Source organism: Lupinus angustifolius, chromosome LG05 (genome assembly GCF_001865875.1).
Source record: "Lupinus angustifolius cultivar Tanjil chromosome LG05, LupAngTanjil_v1.0, whole genome shotgun sequence".
Lineage (NCBI taxonomy): Eukaryota > Viridiplantae > Streptophyta > Magnoliopsida > Fabales > Fabaceae > Lupinus > Lupinus angustifolius.
The window spans coordinates 11,259,233-11,280,891 of NC_032013.1; the positions used below are offsets into that span (position 1 = coordinate 11,259,233).

Here is a 21,659-nt window from a genome sequence, read left to right on the forward strand (position 1 = left end):
GATGATGTTTAGGGGGATTGTGGATCCGTTAGGAAAGAAAAAAATGGTATGAGCATTTTTGGCTTTTTCTCCTTTTTCTTAAGGGGAAGACCCCGTCTATTTATAGCCAAAGGCATATGAACACCAATTAATTCCTAGGAGAACATTAAGGGATTATGATTTTTTTCTAATTCCAAATCTGATTTTTATCACACTTAAATGCACGTTTTAATAGCCAAATCTTCATACTCAATCAATGTATTTAATTCCAGCATATAGCCAAATTGTAAAAAAAATCAATCAACACCCAAATCTTTTCAAAATTCAAATCTCCATAATAATAATTATTAAAGCTCGAATTACAAATATTTGATTTGATTACCCATTTTTCTAACAAAAATCAATTCATGGAATCTAATCGGATTCACATAAAATATATATTTGAGTTGATGAAATTTGTATAAAAAATATTTATTGAAAATTTCAAGTATTTTTGGGCCGGACAAAATTGGTATTCATATGATTATATTTGAATTTTGTATTTACTTTATGTTTGCTTTAAGTTTGATCACCTTATTGCATGATATTAGAATAAGTTGCTTTGGTTTATACTTGCATAATTCAATAAGTAGTACATTTGCTAGACATAGACTTGTATTATTTGTCATTTCATGCACTTCACTTTTTGATATCTAGACATAGAACTAATATTGTGATTTTATAAATCACAAATTGAATAACATGTGTTACTAGACATAGAGATGTGATTGAAGGTTCATAAAACTGAATTTTATCATTGTAGGTACTAGACATAGATCAACATATGATAAAGTACTAGCATACACCAAGACATTGGCGGCTAGTACAAATGAGGTGTTGCATTTTTACTCAACTTACATGCTTGCATCACTAGCCATATGGACATGATTTTGTAAGTCATATTTCTTATTCTTATGTATCAAAGTCACTAGACATAGGTATTTCTTGCATAAGTTTCTAAATTGACTAAGACATTAGCTTTTAGTAATTTTAAGGTCATTGTATGGAATAATCATTACTAAATGAATTGCTTTATGAATCAGATCTGTACATATAATAAGTTTGAAGTTCAATCTCAACTCTTTTTATCATTATAATTTCGATTTACTTATGTCATCAAACAAACAAACCCCTTTTCAAAACCAATTTAGAATAATAATTTTAGCTGAAATGCTAGTATTTAGAAAGTCCTTGTGAATTTGACAATCCCTTATTCTATACTTATTTGCGACACTGAGGTAGTATTTATACACTTATTTATCAGTTAGAAAAATGGTATCATTGTCAGGGACTTTCTTCTAGATACTGAGCATCACAACAAAAATTATGTTATTTTAGGTTCTTAATCTTCTGCTAAATTTTCTATTTTTACTTTTGTTGTTTTCTCCTCTTTGAGCAAATTAATGTGGTGGTAATTTTGTTTGAGTTATTTGGACATGGTAAGGTTAGGAGTGTATCATGAGTTATATGATGTTGGATCACGATGTGGACACTCATGATGCACTTTTAGACCAAAGTATGCTAATTTCTGAACAATTGGACTCATTCACCAAACAAATTGTCAGTCTAACTCAAGAACTTGTCAAATCTCCTTTTAGCCGACAAATGGAGAGGTGTAGAGTATGTTATGGTAATCACCCAACATATTATTGTTTACATCCTCAATCAAAGGAGGTACAACACATGGGATTTCAATAAAGCTAAATCCAACATGATTACTATAAGAATAATTGGGGGTTCAACCACACATATGATCAACAGTGGAGGCAAAATGCATGGTCATCTAGTCAATAATCACATACCAACCTCCATATGAGCATTCAAGTCCATCATTGAATGACACTCCAAATGAGCTCATACAATTTTCTATGGCTAACCAGAGGACCATCGATCCCCCATTCTATCAACCACCTCAACAATACACACCTGATATGAATGACAAATCCTCTGAGCTTGAAAACACTTTAAACCAGTTCCAACAATTGACTATTATTATCTTAAGGGATTCAGAGATTTAGAGGGAGAAATTGGCCAAGCAAGTGAGTGAGGAGCTAGCAAAGCAGCCGATCGAGTACCAACAAAGTGCATTGGATGCCTGCATCAAATGCGTTTCCAAAGAGCAAAGCATCCCCGACACTATAATGGTTTGTGAGCCAATTGGTAAGGAATTATTTTTTGGGAATGTTGTTGAGGAAAATAACGATAATGTATTCAAAAAACAAGTTTAAACACATGTGAGTAAGCTAGTAGCAATGATAAAAATATTAAAAAAAGAAAAGAAAAAAAGAAGAAAGAAAGAGTGAGTCATAGAATAGGTGGATTAGTAAAGAAGAAACTAAGAGAAAAACTTATGTTGACTCATGCCTAAAGAGGGTAAATACTATACTGAAGTGATATACGCATCCAGATGTCGTACTATTTTGGTTACGACAACTATGTGGTCGTTAAGGACACATCAGACGTCAAACCATTGACGTTAAACGAGGCAACCCAATTTAGTTCAATTTTTTCTATTTTTACATTTGTTTATGTTCTTTTATCTTTTGTGCTTTTGATGTATGTTAGTATGTAGGTTTGGGGCTTAACTTTGTTGGACTGAGGACAATCCAAACTCCACGAAGGGAGTGAATTTGGCCAAATTTTGGAGCTTAACATATTTGTATAGTATTTCTTTCATTTTATTTGATGTTGATTAAACTGTGTAGGATGTTTTATTGATAATTTTTTGGCTTCTAAATATGATTGGCTGCATAATTTGACTTGTATATTGCATGAAGAGTTATATGCTTAAGGAATAACATATTTATTGAAAATGTATGTTACTCTGATTGTGTCAATTCATCTTAGTCGCCATAGTCTTATGAACTTTAAAATGATAGCATGAAGTTGTCTTAAATCAGGAGGTTGTATGAATAAGTTGACTTGTGTGAGTATTGAGCTATACAGTTTGCATGGAATTTTTAAAAAACTGTAATAACTTGCACTGTTAATTTTATTTGCATCTCTAAATAATCTAAGTTGATAGAAAAAATGGATATAATCAAGGCATTGTTTGATTACACCTACATGGCCTAAACACATTCCAAATGACATTATTATCTTTTATTAGCACCTTCGAGCCTGAATTTTTTTTATTGCAACCCTCTAAGCTAGATTAAAAAATATTATCTAGTCCTAGTTCAAGTAGGATAAGAGAGCTAAGTGTTATAATCATAAATAAGTTAGGGAGAAAGGAAATTGTTGTATGAAAAAGTGGAAAAAAAAAGGTTACCATCATTCATTCTATAAAGCAAAATGAATCACTCTAAAAAAGAGAGATGAATAATAGGGGAAACAAAGAAAAAAGGGAACAAAATAGTTGGTAGTCATAAAAAGTTTAAATATGTTCTCTTATACTATTAGAATTAAAATTTTGGTGTCCAAGAAAAACCAAGTATCTTGTAGTCCAACCACATTACAACCCTTGAGAAGAGCTTAGTGATCCATACTCTATACCATTATTGATTAATCATGAGATAATATCAAATTTGACTTTGTTGATTATTTATAAAATGATTACCTTTTCAATCACTCTACTAAAATTGACTATGTTACTTGATTAATCATGAGATAAAACAAGCTTCTGATTTTGAATAAGAGTTTTCCTTTTATAAAATATTTCATTGTACATATGGGTCAATTGAGAGACATAAAGTCAGGCTGGTTACTAAGGGATATAACCAAACGGTTGGAATAGATTACCTTGATACTTTTAGCCATGTTGTGAAGATGATTACAATTAGAGTATTACTTGCCATTGCCTCAATACACAATTGGCATCTCCATTAACTGGATGTGAACACTGCTTTCTTGCATGGTGATTTACTTGAAGAGATGTACATGAAACCTCATCTTGGTCTTTAAGTTTCTCACCCATCTCTTGTTTGTAAACTGCAGAAGTCTCTTTATGGACTTAAGCAAACAAACAGGCAGTGGAATGTCAAGCTCACTATAGTACTAACAGCTTCTAGATATATTCAATCTAGAATAGATTACTTCTTGTTTACTAAGATCAAATCACACACATCCATTGTTATTCTTATTTATATGGATGATTTGGTCTTGGCTTGAAACAGTTTAGAAGAGATCGAATATGTTAAAAGGTTATTAAACAACAAGTTCAGCATTAAGGATTTGGGAGTGGTGAAATTCTTTCTAGGGATGGAAGTTGCTCGTTCTAAGTTAGGAATAAACTTATGCCAGAGAAAGTATAATTTATATCTTCTAAAGGAAACTGATCAAAGCCATGTAATACTCCCATGGATAGTATGTGCAGAATTCATAGCAAATAAGACTCTCTTTTGGTAGACCCAACATCATATAGAAGACTCATGGGGAGACTTGTTTATCTCACTCATACAATGTCTGATTTTGTCTATGTAGTGGGATACTTGAGTCAGTTTCTGTCTGATCCCACAACAAATCAATTCCAAGCAGCAATTAGGATTATCAAGTACATTAAATGAGCACATGGAAATGACATGTTTTTCCCTGCCTATACAAAACTTTACATTAAAGGATTCAATGACTCAGACTAAGATTCTTGTTTTGATTCTAGGAGGTCAATTTCTGGTTATTGCTTCTTCATTGAGGATTCTCTTATATCCTGTCAAAGTAAGAAGCAAAGGATAATCTCTAGGTCTTCTACAGAGGCTGAGTATAGAACTTTGGCATTAGCAGGGTGTGAGGCTCAATGGCTCACTTATTTGTTCAACGATTTGCATAGCCCTCTTACTAAACTAGTGACAATTTTTTGTGATAATGAGGTTGCCCTTCACATAGCAGTCAACGCAATCTTTCATGAGTGTACTAAGAATATAGAGAGGGATTGTCATTGTATTAGGGAACTTGACAGTGCATCTTATACCCATCTCCCCACAATCTAAAATAGCAAATGTGCTTACTAAGCCCTTGGCATTTTCAAATATATCACTTCCAATCTTGGAATGTGTGCTATACACATTCTAGTTTATGGGGATGTCAAAATTGGATCATCTAAGCCAACCAATTTCAAGCAATCCCAAGTGCAATGGTTAAGGATTATAAGAAGTTAGATGATAAAGGATGAGTGCAATAAAAGTCTTTATAGAGTAAAAGCTAATGATTCAATTGTGAAGTAATTTTCTTGTTAGTCCTTGTTAGACAAGTTTGTTGTTGTAGGGAGTTAGTTATTTTTGGAAGGTAGTTAGTTTCATAGTTATAAACTTTTTCTTATATACTCTTGTAATTTTGGAATTATTTTCCAAGTAATGAGAATCAACTTTAATATTCTCTCATCATATACTTCTATTTCACTCTATTTTTTTTCTTCTTTCTTCGTTTACCTTTTCAATACATCCAATCCACATTCTTGAAAGTTCCTAGCCTCTTGTTCTCATAACTTCACCATTTCTAATAATATTAGTGGTGATTTATTTTCCCATTAACGGTCATCTTAGAATAATTTATGCTTATATAATAAATTATTGAGACTGGTTCATATTTAAAATTGACCAATTTTTGTCATTATAAACTTCTACGAGGTTTTAGTAATATAATGGTAGCAAACCTTCTAGGTTATTCGTTTAGTGTGGGAAGGATGGAAATATGTATATGGTTTATATTGTGTTTGGATTTGATATACTTCCTAATATTTTGTAGGTTCGGTGAAGAAATTTTTTAGCTTTTATTTGGTATAATAGAAAGAGAGGAGAAAGAAAATGAGAGGAGAGAAGTCGGAGAAAAAGGTCATATTTCTCTCATTTAGTTGAGGGAAGAGTTTAAGAAGAGAGAGCAAAAAATGCAATGTGGTTCACCAAATTTATTTCTCCTATCATGTGAAGAGAAAATGGGAGCGAAAAAGTGAGGGATAAAAAACAATTTTTTCTTTTCTTTTTCTATATAACCAAATAATATCAAAGTTCGCTCTATTTCTCATCTCTTTCTCTTTTTTATTCTCTTTCTCACATATTTTTCTCTTCTTACTTTCTTCTCTCCAACAAAATGGAACATTAGGGTCCCCGATTTAGAAAATAATATTTAACAATGTGAAGCTTGTATGAAAAAATAGATAACATAAAATACATTTTGAGCTCATTTATTGTTTTTATTAGGGATTTGAGTCTAAGATATTTTTTGATCAATTTCTTAATGATCTTAATTGGTCTCTCTTTTTTGGTAATTATGTTTTTTTGGTATTTTAATTGGTGTCATATTTTACCTATCATATATCAGAACTTATTTTAGTTATATATCAGCTATATGCCAATAATCAATATAACCAACAAAATATTAAACAAAATCATATATAAAGTAATATTTGATAACACAACCAAATTAAATAAAGAATAAAAGCAAGAACAAACTTGTCTTGTAAAAATGTGAAGATAAAATTACTTATACATAAAATAATTTGGAGCTCATTTAATTATGAATCTTGTGTCCCACACTTGTGAGACACCCATAAGGATCGGTCCTACATATTATGTATCATATCTTATGAAAGAATCATGTATAATAATGTAAAATATGACGAACTGAAATAGTGGAGTATGATAATGGAAGAGTTTTATTGTATATTGATGATTTGACAAGTTAATTCAATAAATGTTTAAAATAGTGAACAAAGAAGTAATGCATCAACTTTTTTGTGAAGTCAAATGCACCAATTGCAAACTTGCTTCACTCATAAAATGTACATTCTTTGTGTAGTTTTCTTTACTATGTTTCCCTTTTGACAATGAGAAATGAAGTACAAGTTACTAATCTTGCACCAACCCATCTCTAACCAATTCTTCCAATCCATTCTTCAGTCTTTCTGCTGCTGCTTTGCAATCACTCTCGGTCAACCCTCCGAACGAAATTCGAAGATTGCCCGGAGAGCCACTTGCACTTCCTGGTATTACAGCAACACCATGCCTATTAGCTAGCCATTGAACCACTTCGAAATCATCGAAGCCATGGCCTTCCGGGAGCTTTGCATACAGGTATATTGCACCCTCTCCTCCTTTTATGGCACCCTCTCCGAGAGGGGAAAGTGCGTCTATAACAATTTCTCTATTTGTTGTAAGAGTTTTTACTCGTTCTTGAACCCACTCGGGTCCCAATTCGATGGAGTATAGCGCAAGGTATTGTGAAATTATTGAAGCACAGATGGGAATGTTGTCTTGGACTTTGAGAAGTTGGGTAGCAAGTCCTTTTACTTCAGATGGGTATGCTATCTGCAATAATCACAGATTTTAGTCCACAATATAGTACTCTTTGTTAAAACTAATTGCAACAGAAAATGTAGCTACTTCAGGTTTGTGTTTTTGGTCAATGACTAGGTATACCACAGGTGTAACCGTAAGACTAACTCTCGAGCCGTGGTGGTGGCTGGGTATGGCCCACCCCAAAGTAGCGACTCTCGGATTTGAACCCTTTGAGTTGCTACTTTGGGGTCTACATATGGGTTCTTCTTTTATTGTTTATGTAGAATGATACTATGATAAATTGTAGTAATTATTGAAAATTTTTGGATACTACTAAGGATATCCCATCATTTTATGGTAAGGAACCAATAATCCCTTTCGGGTGCGTGACTACCCTCCCAACAAGTGTCGCTCCCAGAAATCGAACTTTTGACGTTTTGGTCTTTCTAAGGATCTAGCGGAACCTTACACTATTGGATTAACGCCTTGTTGGTACTAACCGTTGAAACTAAAAAAGGAAAACAACCTAAATCAAAATATATCTTATGATATTTTGCACTTCCTTGCAAGTTATGTTGCATTGCTTGAAATTTTACAAGCAAAATGACTTTATATTAAAATACCATGAATGCAACAAAACATTACTGCTTATTTACAGATTCTAATGGTTGTATAACATGGTTGATAAATCCATTGTTTCACCAAAAAATATGCACAATGGGATATATAAAGTTCAATAATTACTGATACAAATAAATCAGAAATATCACTTACATAGCCAACCCTCCAACCCATCATTCCATATGCTTTTGAGAAAGAGAAAATGTTAATAATGTGATTTCCCTCCACACATGAGTGTTTTAGACCATCATACATAAAATACCTGCATGTAAATTTATTAGGAAACGAGGGTAATGTACAAAAAGATCCTCAAATACAAGAAAAACTATATATGAGGAAGTGCAAGAAAAAACAATTTGAAATGATGATAAAATGAAAAAGCTATCAGTAAAACACTTCCTATGCCTGGTTTGTTGTCATTTTCCGATCTCAGGCGGGTCATCTAGGCAATCGACAGCCAATGTAAAACTTGATCAAATTTATGAGATGGACAAATGATTTGTTGCCAGCCAATATGATAGAATTTCGATTAGCATGATAACTTGAATGAATTTAAGTTGTGATAGATAGAAAAAGAAACTTGTTTTGTCACAGAAGAAAGAAACTTAGTTAAGGAAGAGGATGGTAACTTAAAAGACTTACTCATATGTATTGTCAACAACAAGCCATGTGCCAGCGTTCTTGCAGAGATCTGCAATTCGCTGGAAAATTACGAAAAAACACTTGCTTAGAAATTTTAAAATAAAATCCTTGGGCAAAAATTGTTTAAATCAGTCAAAATATTAAAAGCGGTGACCCAATGCACGAGACTCCTACTTAGTGGGATTCAGGGAGGGTAGATGTATATGCAGCCTTACCCTGAAAGTATAGAGACTGTTTCGAGGATTTGAACTCGTGACCTCATGTCACTAAGCAGCTACTTTAGTGTTTACATAAAAGAATCGAAAGAAAATAAAGAAAGAAAACTCCAAATCCAATAGCAAATATTTTGAAAGTTCGCCAACATTGTTTTGAAAAGCAAACTAACTGCAGGCATATTCACACACCCAGAGAGAGCGACAGAGAGGGAGAAACCTTTAGGAGAGGCTCTGGAATGTAGGTTCCGGTTGGGTTGCCTGGATTTACGATAGTAACAAGCTTCGGGACAGGTTTAGTTTCCGATAATATTTTTTCCAACCAATCTGAAAATGAAAACAATTCAGATAAATGACTTAAAGAAATAAAACCAATACCATAAGAAAATGTACACTTAAATAACTGATGTCTAATAACATCAACCAGTCTTGTAAGATTCTTCCGATATCATATGAGACAGCATTGTACAGAATGTTGTTCAACGGCATGTGCAATTTGGATTTAGCAACAACAAAAAATGAAATCACGAGGCAGAGTACACTTAACCGCCATTTAGTAATTAACAAGAACTTCGAATGTACGAGGTTAGGCATGCGTTAGTTTATAGCGGAACAAGAAATCTTCCGACAAGAGGGTTGAAAAACCAAAGGTTTACATGTATCAGACAACATTTTTAGTTTTAGCATAGTAGTTCCGTGTTTTATCAGTGCTTTTGAGAACTCAACATATACAGAACTAATCCATCCAATTCTTCATCATATATAAAACCCGCGTCCTACCTGCATCCGGATAAAGTGTCTCTGGGTTACCAGGACCCACTAGTATATTGGTAACACCAGTCATCTGGAAGGACATGTATGCATTGAAGTAGTACGGAGCAAACATAACCACGGAATCCCCCGCATCACACAGAGTAAGAACTAGGTTCACAAATGCCTGCACTGCACATGTTTTGAAATGAGTACCATAACTCTGTTGAAAGATCAAACTATACTGATCAAGTTAACAAAATGAGTACTATAAAGCCATTAGTCTTCAACTACCGGCTAAAGAAAGCGAACCTAACAGCATGTAATAACAGGGTGGAGAAGCTAAATTGTTACACTGAATGGAAAACAACAACAACCAAGCTTTTATCCCAGTAGGTGAGGTCGGCTATATGGATCGAATCAGGTCATAATGTTCTATCTAAATGAAGGAAAAGAGGAGTTAAGTTAGATAATACAGGGGGAAAGTTGATTATAACAATCCAGAAAATTCATTTCAAATCACCCTGTGCTGCATTTTCACTTACAAAAACCATGCTATTCCTATCAAATATTTGGTCTGTTCATTATGCTTCCACTAAAAGGGTGGAGAAGCTTCTAGACTACGACAATTGTACATAAGATTTTAGATAAGCAAGCAATAAAAGCATTTATATTTATAACAGGTACGAAATTATGAACATAAAACAAATTGTATAGCTGGGAATTGATCACCTGGTTGGCACCCGCCGTAACCATTACTGAGGATTTGTGCAAATTATTTTCAAGACGCAGCTGCATGATGAAAGCAAAGGTCAACCGAAAAAGATCACCAAAGTCAAGGACCATTTACGAAAGGCCAAGCATCATCCCCAACTAAGGATTCATTTGTGAGTTGAGTTTTGGAAAGAAAAGAAAAGTTTTAGGACCATGAAATACATTTGTGAGATAGTTCTGAAGCCTTTCTTTTCCCTCCAAAATCCAACTTACAAACGGACCGTAAAGAAACCCTTTTAGAAGATAAGGTTGTTAGTCTTGGTCTTAGTGGGATTGAGAATGCATACCGGAGAATTAGTATAAACAAGAGTGCTAAGTTATCGGATTAGGTTATATCACACCACATTCGAAAATATTCTCATATTATAATTGTCTCTCTCTTTTCATTATACCCCAATCCGAAACCTAATTCTTCTACAGTCCCCAATAAGCTAGCCACATTTCCTTACTAGCACAAGTTGTAAGAAAAAACTAGACTTCTTACCTTTTTCACCAACGCTGCTCGGAGTTCAGGAATTCCTTCATCGGCACCGTAACGACTAATAGAAGGCTCCCACACTAGTTCTTTCACCTTCTCCAATGCTTCCTTTGGAGGTTGCCAATAAACCACCCCCTGCAGCAGGAAAATTTCAACAAACCTATTACAATTTGCATTTAGGCAGAGCTATGGAACAAATATATAAAGTTAAATATTGAGTGATCAAGCAGTAATAACTTAAACCGAATTACTAAACTTCAAACGATGACTAGGAGAAGCATAACCATAACCATGAACCAAGATCCGGAACAACAGGGACAGATTGAAGTTTCAAATAAAGCAACCCAAAATGATAAACACATTATTAAACCTAGATCGTGTACAAGCTGTGTAAAGATCCCTTCCAAATCTGATTTTGTAAAGAAGTTTCTAGTTTTTTGGATATGTGTAGTCTTCTAAGATGCACCACTTAAAAATGTCCTAATTCAAGAATAGTAAATAAACAACTCCGAATTCCGTTTCAAGATATATATTTCTAAAATGCCAACAAGACATTGTTCTAGTGGTGTAAGGTCTCGGTAGATCCACAGATAAATCAAAACGTGAAGGGTTCGATTTCTGATAGCAACACTTGTTGGGAGGGCGCAGACATGCACCCCGAAGGGATTTAGTTCCTATATATTTTGCTAAAATCACACACTTGTTGGGTCCCATATATTGCTAAAATCAGAACACATACACTAGTTAAGAACTTCTCTTAAAACTAGAAACATGGACCAATTAACAATTCAAACATTGGAAACATGAACACAAAAAAACACATTTTGTCTCCACAATCATCTCAAAGATGTTACAAAAACAAGCATTGGAAACAGAAAAATTACTTGGGCCAAAGAAACAGCATTCTTAGCTCCTCGAAGCAATTCCTGCATCTACAAACACAACACATAAAACATCACTGATTCAAAGTAAAAAAATAATAATATTTTGAAATGAAATTCCAATGAGAGAAAGAAGTTTCATACCCGAACCATAATGGGCATTTCAGTTTCTACAACCCTCTTTGCAAGATTTCCATAGGAACCCATCTTTGTTTCTCAAACACAGAATTGAATTACTAAACAAGTTTCAATTTTGATGTTTGAAGTGAAAATAAATACACACAATTAACACCAAACATTGGACCTACCTAACACCAAGCTTCACCAACCTCTCCAAAAAACGAAAACACTTTTTCTTTATTATTAAATTAATTAATTAATTGATTATAAGATCATGTAGTAACTTCCTATCCCTTCTTTCTCTCTCTTTCTTGTGTTTTTCTTTGACTTCACTTCATTGAACATTGTCACTACTCATTATATCACATACCATGTAAAATCATAATTCTTCTATCCCTTATACTTCAGTTTCTCAAATACCAATACAATTTGATTTAGAGTATAATATTTATTACACTTTCAATACATGTTTATACACTATCACCATTCATTTATATATTTTAGTATACTTTAAAAGTTAGAGAAAAACAATGCATGGAGTGTAGATCTATATAAGTTTTATACACTATAATTATATCATTCACCATTTATATATAATTATCATTAACTCTACCCAAAAAGTAAGTAATTCAGATAAATGATGTATAATACAAAAAGTAAGTAATTTAGATAAATGATGTATAATACAGTAATTAATTATGTATAAGTCTTTACATATTATCATTGTATAAATATTACATATAAAACTTATTTGCAAGGTAAAAAAAACACTTTCATTGTATATATATTTTTATGTTTGATACATGGATTTAATATGTAACTGTTTTTATATTCTTTTTACATTGTCGATACATTATTCATTATTCATATATTAGTCATTATTGATTCAATGGTGAATGATATGTTATATGTATAAAAAAATTGACACTGACAATACATATATATATATATATTAAATTCTTGATAAATATAGCTTGTTTGAATTTGTTAAATGGTGTGTGGAACAATTATTGTACATGATAAGTAGTTGGTATAACTTTTTTATGATATTATTACAAATTTCTTTATCATTTATATACTAGTTACAAATTGTTTTTATGGTAAACCGTTACTTGAAATGGTATAGGGTAAGGTGTGATTTTGATATGCAATATAAGGAAAAATGAAATAAAGATGTACCTTTATTCATTCATTGTATTTTTCACTCTACTATCCCTATCTATGCTGAGTCATCATGCAAATGCACACAACACACAACAGTGTAGAGCCGCCATCATAACTGTTGTCCTACCTACCTAGTACTTCTCTTCTTTTTGATCCTCCTGATCGCGGACCCAATTGTGATTAGGGAGTAATGTTATGAAACACGAACTGAATATTAAATTAGAAGAGATTCAATATTATGTTTAAATGGTTAAATGATATATTAAATAGTAATTTTATATATAATTTATAATTATTATCAATAAATATATAATTATATATAAATATAATGTTTTATATAATTGATAATTATGTATAATCATATCGTAGAAATATTCTTCCATCTTTTTTTGGACCGGAGTATAACAAAAGATTAGAGTAGTGTTCCGTTTTATTATTTTATATAAATCATCTACTTTATTTCTCAGGTTATTCCAATTTAACCGAGTTTAATATGATCGGACCATAATTTTATCAGTTCAAAGTAGTCTAACTTTCATTCAGTTAATATTGTAAATCAAGTTTGGTCGATAGTCGGACCACCTGATACGGTTCAGTTCTCACAACACTACTAGAGAGTCTCTGATCAGCAGGGAGTTTATTTATTACGGAAGTATGAAGAGTGGAGAGAAACACTAATAATGTTTTCAATTCATAATTGTGGTACCACACACTTATCAAACTATATCACTTGTTGGACTCATCTATGATAGAAGAACCTTCAACCATTATAAAGTTTCATTGTTACCTGAACATGGAAAGAGTAAAGAATTACACATCTTGTATTTATTAAAACCTTAAAGCAATAGCCTTATGACTTTTTTTGCTTCTAAATTCTTTCACTAAATGTAAGATTTTACCCAACAATTCATTTTGATTCTACTAAATGGCTTCTCAACACATTAACTTTTTTTTTATACTTAGTTTTTCTTAACCATGGTAACCAAGGGAGATGATATCAGAAATCAAAAAAGAAAAAATATTTGTTATCTCGTTAAAATATTACTTTTTATTTCATTAAATATACTACTTTGAAAGGTAAGAATATAATTGAGATAAGTTAAAATTTTGAAAATAGTCTCCATTTATATGGAAACATTATATATATTTACCATTCTCATAACTCACAATATAATATTTATGAATTATTACTGTAAAGATTTATACGCAATCAGTGCATCAAACAACATTTATTTGTATTACTTTTATTTAAAAGTTAATGATTAGAAAATATAAATACTAAATGATGCAATGACATTATAAAAAACTTTGTCATTGTATACATTTTATTATTAAATATATCACTTTCCTAATACATGTGGTGTGGATAGCAAGCTCTCAAGTGGATGAGGTTGTTAAAGAGTTAGAAATGGAGCAAAGTAAATTTCTCAAAGAAGCTGAATATTATAATCAATGTGAAATTTGTTGGGATTTTCTTAAAATATATTATTATAAAAAATTTCATATGAAATCAAAAACTAAAGCACTTTGTTATAATTTGCACAAAATAGAAGAACTACTTTAGGCCATGGTATAGGGTTAAAGTATTAGGAAATATATATGTATTTTTTATATTGGGTTGAAGTATATGTATTTTCCAAGGTGTGACAGGATTCTAATTTGAACTAATCAATTATAATGGAATTCTAAGATATATGTTTTGTGACATTGAAGAAGGAAAACGTGTATACCAAAAAAAGAAGAAATTAAAATAAGAATAAATATTACTCTCCAAATGTAAATAGAAATAATTGACATGTGTTACTTGACAATGAATTAACACATATAATATTTATCCATGTTTGTTTTGTATTATAACTTATGGATACACATATGGGTAACAGACATGTGCAATATTTAACAAATTTTCGAAGTATATATTTTATAATAATTAATATTATATATATAGTAATTATTATCATAAAATAATAAACTTTATCTACATATTAAATTTATTGCTATATTTCAATTACTAAAATTCATCATAAAATAGATGATATATAATTATAAAATTAAAAAATATATATAACATATATAAAATATTTAATTAATTGCTTTTACAAATATATCACTATTGTCATACCCATCCCATAAACTATTTTTCTCATACATATGGGATGAATATTTTGGTCATTTCTCATTGTAAACAACACAAGTTTGAAGGAAGCCACGTCATCTCTTTTAAACATCGTGAATATAAATTAAAAATTGATTAATTTTATATTTTTTTGACCAAAAAAACAAATGATATATGTAGTGCATATATGGGATGTGTTCCTAGTTGGAACATAAAGCTTTAATAACTATTGAGATGAGGTAGATTCTCCACCGTAGGATCAAATATCATTTACATCGAACGATGTAGAAGCATCAAGGTTAACTCAACAACTCAAATCTGAAACGTTCGTAGAAAATGAAAATATTGAAGGTTAAGAAACGACACTGAGCTTCATCGCTTTCTCTCACATCAATTACTCACCTCAATCAGGTTCAAATTTTTCTTCTTTACACTCTCAATTCCAAAATATCTCAATTTTTCAATTGGGTTTTCATGGTACGTTTAAATTTGGGTCTCAATTTTTACAATATATAATTTGATGAATCATATGTTGTTTTAAGATTTTGTTACGATTTAATGTATTGGGTTGTCAAAAAGATTGATTTTTTTTGTTTTTTGGATCATTGGGTTGCTTGATTGAGATAATGAAATGAAGTATTTCAAATTTTTAATTATATGTTGTATTTAATTAGGTATATCAAATTTGTGTTGTGGTTTTAACTTGGAATTACTAGGTTTCTGTATTTTTGGATTGTTTTGTTTTTGTTTATAGATTTAGTTCATAATGTCATGCTCATATCATACCTTCTTGTTTATCTATATAGTGTATGCTGAATTTGCACATTTACTTCATTGCTTTTGGCTTTACATTTAGAGTTTAATTTTGATACAGTGTCGTAAGGTTTTTACATTATCATCATGCATTATCATGTTGTAGCTTTTAAAGTAGTAACTTCAAAGAGACAAATATTCTTCATGAAGTGGCAATGCATGATTAGTTGATAGTGTTCAAATCTTCACTTAAGTCCTTGTATGCAAGACTTTTGGTAAAGCTTCGGCGCTTATTTCTTATGATTCTTGGTATTATCTTGTTATAGGTAGCGTTGTAGGAACAAGATATATATTTTTTATTTTGTAACATTGAAATGATGTTTTATTGTAGTTGTCGGACTAAGGCTCGTTTTTTGTTGTATTAAAACGACGTATTATTGTAAAAAGATAAAAACACAATTCTAGCAACTACCTTAATATCTTGTTATAATGTTCCTTGTGTTTTGTTAAGATCGTGTTATGATGATCATCTTACCAATCGTGTGACCACATTGAAATTGGAACAGAAATCAACATTTGTTTTCTTTTTGTCTTATTCAAGATATAGCTTGTATCGGAAGCAGGCTATAATAAGTCTCTAATTTATAAAATTAACAGCCTGTGGTTACTTAAACAGGACAAAGATTCAATCTTTTACGACATGTGGCGCAATGTGCTGCAATGATCTTGTCGCACTTTGATTCAGCATATTATAGCAGATTGATGACCGGAATGTGAATAAGAGGGTGTAGCTTGGAAAACTTGTTTCTAAAAATCAATTTATTATTGTGTTCTATGGTTCTACCTTGATTGTGACTAATTTAGATGGACGACACCAATCCGGAACGAAATAGCAACACACATACCGATCATTATCCTTTGCTAATGGATAAGCTGGAAACTCACGATGTTCATGACCACATAATTGATATTACAAGAAACGACGAAGGTTCGTCAAGCTCATCTCATAATGATCAACACTCTGGAATGCGTATACTTCAGAATGATGATGAACTAAATGGCAGCACACAAGTCCCCACTCATCAAAGATCTTCGTTTTCTGCATCCAGATATAATTCTAGAAATTCCTCATCGTCAAGAAGCGAGGAATATGGTCATCACAGAAGGAACCCACTAAATTCTGGACTGTGGATTTCTGTGGAGCTTGTTGTCACTCTGAGTCAAATCATAGCATCTATTGTTGTCTTGTCAATATCGAGAAATGAAAACCCGCAAGCACCATTGTTTGCGTGGATTGTGGGTTATGCATCTGGCTGTGTTGCTACCCTTCCTATCCTTTACTGGCGATATCGAAACCATAATCAAAGTATTGAAGAAGATACCTCTCAACCATCTCAAGGATCTTTTGCAAGAAACCCTTCAGAACCTTCTTCATATACTGCCATCTCTGTTTCTCATGTTTCAGACGAAGAGAATAGTCGTGCTACAGAATCAGCTACAGGAAGTGCTAGAATTCCTGGACTCTTTAATTCTAGGTATGTTTTCTTTTATACTCTGGTTCTTATCTATTGTTTTTATGGTTATCGAATTTATTAAATTGTGTCCATTTCTTAACGGTGCCCGACCTTTCATTGGAGAGTATTACCTAAAAAGGAAGAAGAAAAATTGGAAATTATTGTTTTGTACTTCCATCACGGCATGTTATGTCCACATTACAGATCGTTTCTTTCTTGGCACTTTCTTTTTTCTTTCTTTCTCTCTTGTTTAATCCTTTCCTCTTAGTATTTGTATACTAGATATTTATTTTAGTCGTTGAGTGAAATTCCTAAAATTTACTAGTTTTGATTGTTTTTTATTTTTTGTACAAGTTTTAGAAATCAGATCTTAATTTTTCTGAGTTAGTTGGTATAAATTATAAATCTTCAAAATCTTAATCATGAGTTTGAGAACATTTAGTCATATTAGAGAACCAGATCTTAGTATAGTTTTGGATCTCGGAAACATATCATTTGGTGAAATCTTATTATTGGATTTAGTTGGTTTTTATCTAGCTTTATTAAACATAAAGATATCCTGATAATTCAGATGATAGGTAGGGTTTACAAGTACTTAGAGTGGAAAAACTGTATAACAAAGTGCTGTTTAATCTCTTCTCAACTAGAGCTACTCTAACCCGAATCAAAAGGTCCTAGCAGACAAAATGAACATAGTCAGTTTCTTAGGCTCCTATCCAAATAGAGTAGGGGATGGGTGAAGCCATCTCGGGTTCTCATTTGTTTGATGTTAGTAAATATATCATTTTGGTGAAAATCATTTTTGAATCTAGGTGATGAAATGTTGATATTGTTTACCATGAAAATGTTAAACCTTTTTGTCTCTCTTTCGTTTTACAGCACTGTTGATCTCGCATATATCTGCCAAGTTATAACTAAAATGGTATCATATTTGTGATGAATTATATTTTATAATAAACTCAAACCAGATGAACTGAACTAAGTCAAACGACTCAAACCACACTTGGTGTCGTCAGTTAGGTTGACTCCAAGCATATTCATTACGGCAATTCCATCCAGTAAGTCGCCACCATTAAAGGATAGTCAGTTCTTTTCAAATTGGCGCCGAAACCCATGTTAACCTTTGAACATGTCTACTAAGGCATGTACACCTTGTGTGCTTCTTTTAATGTGAGCCTTGTGAAGAAGGGGAATCTGAAAAAATTTGCAACAACTTCTTACTTCCGAAGTTTCTCATTGTCCAATTCAAGTTGATACAAATTATAATACCGTTAGCTACCCCTTTTTTATTTAATCCACAATTAATCAATGTAGTGCGCTAAGCAGAGAAATTCATTACTAATAAGGGGAACCATCTTGTTAGCTTCTTTTAATATTTCTGGACTGGAGAGAAGGTGGAATATATAATAAATGCTGATTTCGTGCACCTTATTTCCTGAGTTATTTAATGTCTATACGCAACAACAATGACTAGTGTACTTGAGTTATTTAATGTCTAATTCAAGTTAATATGAAACTCAAAATCTTCACTCTTATTCTATCCATGTTTAATCAATGACTAGTGCACTTAACTAATAGGTACGTTGATAAATTTCAGGTTTGATAGATTAGTAGAGCATTTCAAGATGGTATTGGATTGCTTCTTTGCAGTTTGGTTTGTTGTCGGCAATGTATGGATCTTCGGTGGTCACACCTCTCCTTCCGATGCTCCAAAATTGTATAGGTACCTGTTACAAGCAATATACTCGCAGCACTAGCATTTCACTTTCCCGATTATTCAAATATTACAGCCATCTTTATGTGCAGGTTATGTATAGTGTTTCTTACCTTCAGCTGCATAGGATATGCCATGCCATTTATACTATGTGCAACAATTTGTTGCTGCCTACCTTGCATAATTTCTATTTTGGGCATTCGGGAGGATTTTTCTCAAAATAGGGGAGCCTCGGCCGAATCTATTAATGCTCTGCCAATCTACAAGTTCAAAATGAAGGAAAACGAAAGCAGTGATGTTCAGGATGTCAGTACTGCAATAGATGAAGGTGGTGTTCTGGCTGCTGGGACAGAAAAGGAACGGTTGATATCAGGAGAAGATGCCGTAAGTTTATAGTTGCGTATTTGATAGAGAAAAAAATACTAGAGAATAATTCCAGCCTCACAACAAAAAACACTCAAGCCTTAGTCTCAACATGTGAGGTCGACTACATGGATCGAACAATGTCATAATACTCTATCATGAATCATGTCTATTGACAAGGCACTAGTCAATGAACATGATTTATGATAGAGCATTATGGTATCATTCGATCCATGTAGCCGACCCTATCTAGTGAAATTAAGGCTTGACAGTTGTTGTTGTTATAAACCATACCTGAATGATCAGGATTAGAAGTTAGTGGTTGTGTTCGCTTACGAAAATCATATGATTTATGTTTTAATCTTGACCATCCATGCATGATCCTATGTTTAAGATGCACTCCTCTCACCGGATTTGCATCCTGTATATGTGCAGCTCATTCTGCAATTTTGTGAAAGACCTTAGAAATACCACGAAACTTAGCCACTGAAAGAGTAAATGCATATTTAAGTCGAATCTAAATGCAAATGTTTACAGGGTTCAAATCTAAGACTATTTTTATGATTGATTTACCTTCTGTGCAGATATTGACTCATCTTTAATATAACTTTGACTATATTTGAATGACATATGCAGTTTATTTCGATAGCTTTCTTAAATACATTGCAGGTTTGTTGCGTTTGCTTGGCAAAATATTTAGATGATGACGAGCTTCGGGAGTTGCCTTGCTTTCACGTCTTTCATGTCGAGTGTATCGACAAATGGTTAAAGATAAATGCATCATGTCCTCTTTGTAAAAGTGAAGTTGGTACAAGTAATGAACAGTCAACTTCAACCACAAACTCCGGCAGTCAGCAGTAGATGAGAATCGATGCGAAGTCAGCCAACCATCGGTTACAACCAAAATACAAAGTGCAATTACACATCCACAAGGTAGTGTTGCAGTTTTCGAGTTACATCAAATATATGGAGTTTGCTTTCAGGAGTGATGTTTTTGTAGGGAGATGCAAATATTGGCACCTTTCCCTCAAAGTTTACCTTATGTTTTTTGTAGGGTATAACCTATGTACCAGTTCAAATTTTTCTTCAATTAGTAGTTCTACATGCGTACATATAAATAATATTGTAAAAAAATAATAAGTATAATGAAAATGTTTATTTGTATTGAATTTGAAGATGTGAAATAAGATTAAAAATTTATTGCTGATGTTGAAGTTATATATAGTACTACGATTGTTTGTATATGCTGCCATTTATTGCTTGGAATTTAATTACAACCAAAATAAATTTTAAAATTAAAACACAGATTAGACATCCATGGAATCAGAGTATACATAAACCTCAATGAAATGTTCACATCAAGTGTGATTTATAAACTAAAAAGGTTGTTTGTTGCACGAAAACCTAGTGTAGTTCAAGAGGGAAATGTACACAGCCTATTCACAAACCAAAATAATGTATTTAGATTTTTTTGTACTACCAATAGTATGCTTTCACCTTTTAATAAGAAACTAATTTCTTTCAGAATGTATGGTTGTCTCTCCTAATAAGTACCGCTGTCAGGAATGAAACTCTTGACCTTTTGATCATTATGAGGGTATAGTGAGACCTTACACTACTAGACCAACGCCTTGTCGGTGATGTATTTAGAATTTGAATTCATCTTCAAATTATAAGATAAGCAATCTTATCATTGGAGTAGGACTCTTCCTCTGTGGTGTATCAACTATTGGCTACTGTGCACTAATTGAACATAACAATATGGCAATTTACATTTTACAGGCATTAGTGGGAAGTTGGAAGTAGCCTTTGATTTTCCATTCCATTATGTTTCTCTAATGAAAATACAACAGCTTATGCTGGTAATTAATTGGGAGGTTTGTTATTGTAGTTGGAACTCTTCTGTTTAATTTTATTTTCATTATGTTCCTCTATTAAAAACATCAAACCAATTCTGGCAATTAATCAGAGATTTACTTATTTGTTTTTAAGTAGTCAAATTATTTTCGATTGAGAGTATATATAATTTAAGGACATTGAGAGAAAAACAAACAAAATAAGGCGCACTAACGCATGCCCAATCTTAAATTCATTAACTGGCATTTCTTGTTTGTGAATAAAGACAAGTTTTATTGAAGTAGTAGTAGACATTTCTTCATTATTGAAGTGCCACAAATTGAAATAGAACTGGATCTCTGAAGAAAAAAAGTGTCATTTCATGTCCTTGACACGGTTGAGACTGACCCAAAGATAAGATGCTATGCCATTAGTCCTATACCACACCCATTTTCCCAGGATAAATCTTGGCTTTACCGAAAAATAGACACCAAA

At 32.3% G+C, this 21,659-nt stretch overlaps 2 protein-coding genes across 3 annotated transcripts; one reads left to right on the top strand and one right to left on the bottom strand.

Moving 5' to 3' along the window:
* LOC109347794 (aspartate aminotransferase-like) lies at positions 6,587-11,961 on the bottom strand. Of its 2 annotated transcripts, XR_002107644.1 has the most exons (10): positions 11,729-11,961; positions 11,588-11,635; positions 10,710-10,838; positions 10,184-10,243; positions 9,482-9,638; positions 8,922-9,028; positions 8,490-8,548; positions 8,001-8,109; positions 6,713-7,256; positions 6,587-6,678 (listed from the first exon to the last, which is right to left on the bottom strand). XR_002107644.1 is itself a non-coding variant. In XM_019587862.1 (9 exons), the coding sequence occupies exons 1-9, from the start codon at positions 11,789-11,791 to the stop codon at positions 6,798-6,800; spliced, it is 1,191 nt and encodes a 396-aa protein (XP_019443407.1). In that variant the 5' UTR covers positions 11,792-11,961; the 3' UTR covers positions 6,587-6,797. The 2 variants fall into 2 exon arrangements, 1 of the variants encoding a protein (XP_019443407.1); XM_019587862.1 differs by having other exon boundaries at positions 6,587-7,256.
* Positions 15,263-20,448, top strand: LOC109347793 (E3 ubiquitin-protein ligase At1g63170). Its single transcript, XM_019587861.1, has 5 exons — positions 15,263-15,395; positions 16,414-17,272; positions 18,849-18,974; positions 19,058-19,349; positions 19,998-20,448. Exons 2-5 carry the CDS (start codon positions 16,602-16,604, stop codon positions 20,187-20,189), a joined length of 1,281 nt encoding a protein of 426 aa, XP_019443406.1. The 5' UTR covers positions 15,263-15,395; positions 16,414-16,601; the 3' UTR covers positions 20,190-20,448.

Excerpts from the sequence above, each read along its gene's own strand:
- LOC109347794 (XM_019587862.1), bottom strand. The coding sequence starts at position 11,791 with ATGGGTTCCTATGGAAATCTTGCAAAGAGGGTTGTAGAAACTGAAATG. Across the intron at positions 10,839-11,587 it reads ATGCTGTTTCTTTGGCCCAA|GGGGTGGTTTATTGGCAACC; the intron begins GTAATTTTTCTG and ends TTCCTGCTGCAG. Across the intron at positions 9,639-10,183 it reads TTACGGCGGGTGCCAACCAG|GCATTTGTGAACCTAGTTCT; the intron begins GTGATCAATTCC and ends TGTGCAGTGCAG.
- LOC109347793 (XM_019587861.1), top strand. The coding sequence starts at position 16,602 with ATGGACGACACCAATCCGGAACGAAATAGCAACACACATACCGATCAT. Across the intron at positions 18,975-19,057 it reads GATGCTCCAAAATTGTATAG|GTTATGTATAGTGTTTCTTA; the intron begins GTACCTGTTACA and ends CTTTATGTGCAG. Across the intron at positions 19,350-19,997 it reads TGATATCAGGAGAAGATGCC|GTTTGTTGCGTTTGCTTGGC; the intron begins GTAAGTTTATAG and ends AATACATTGCAG.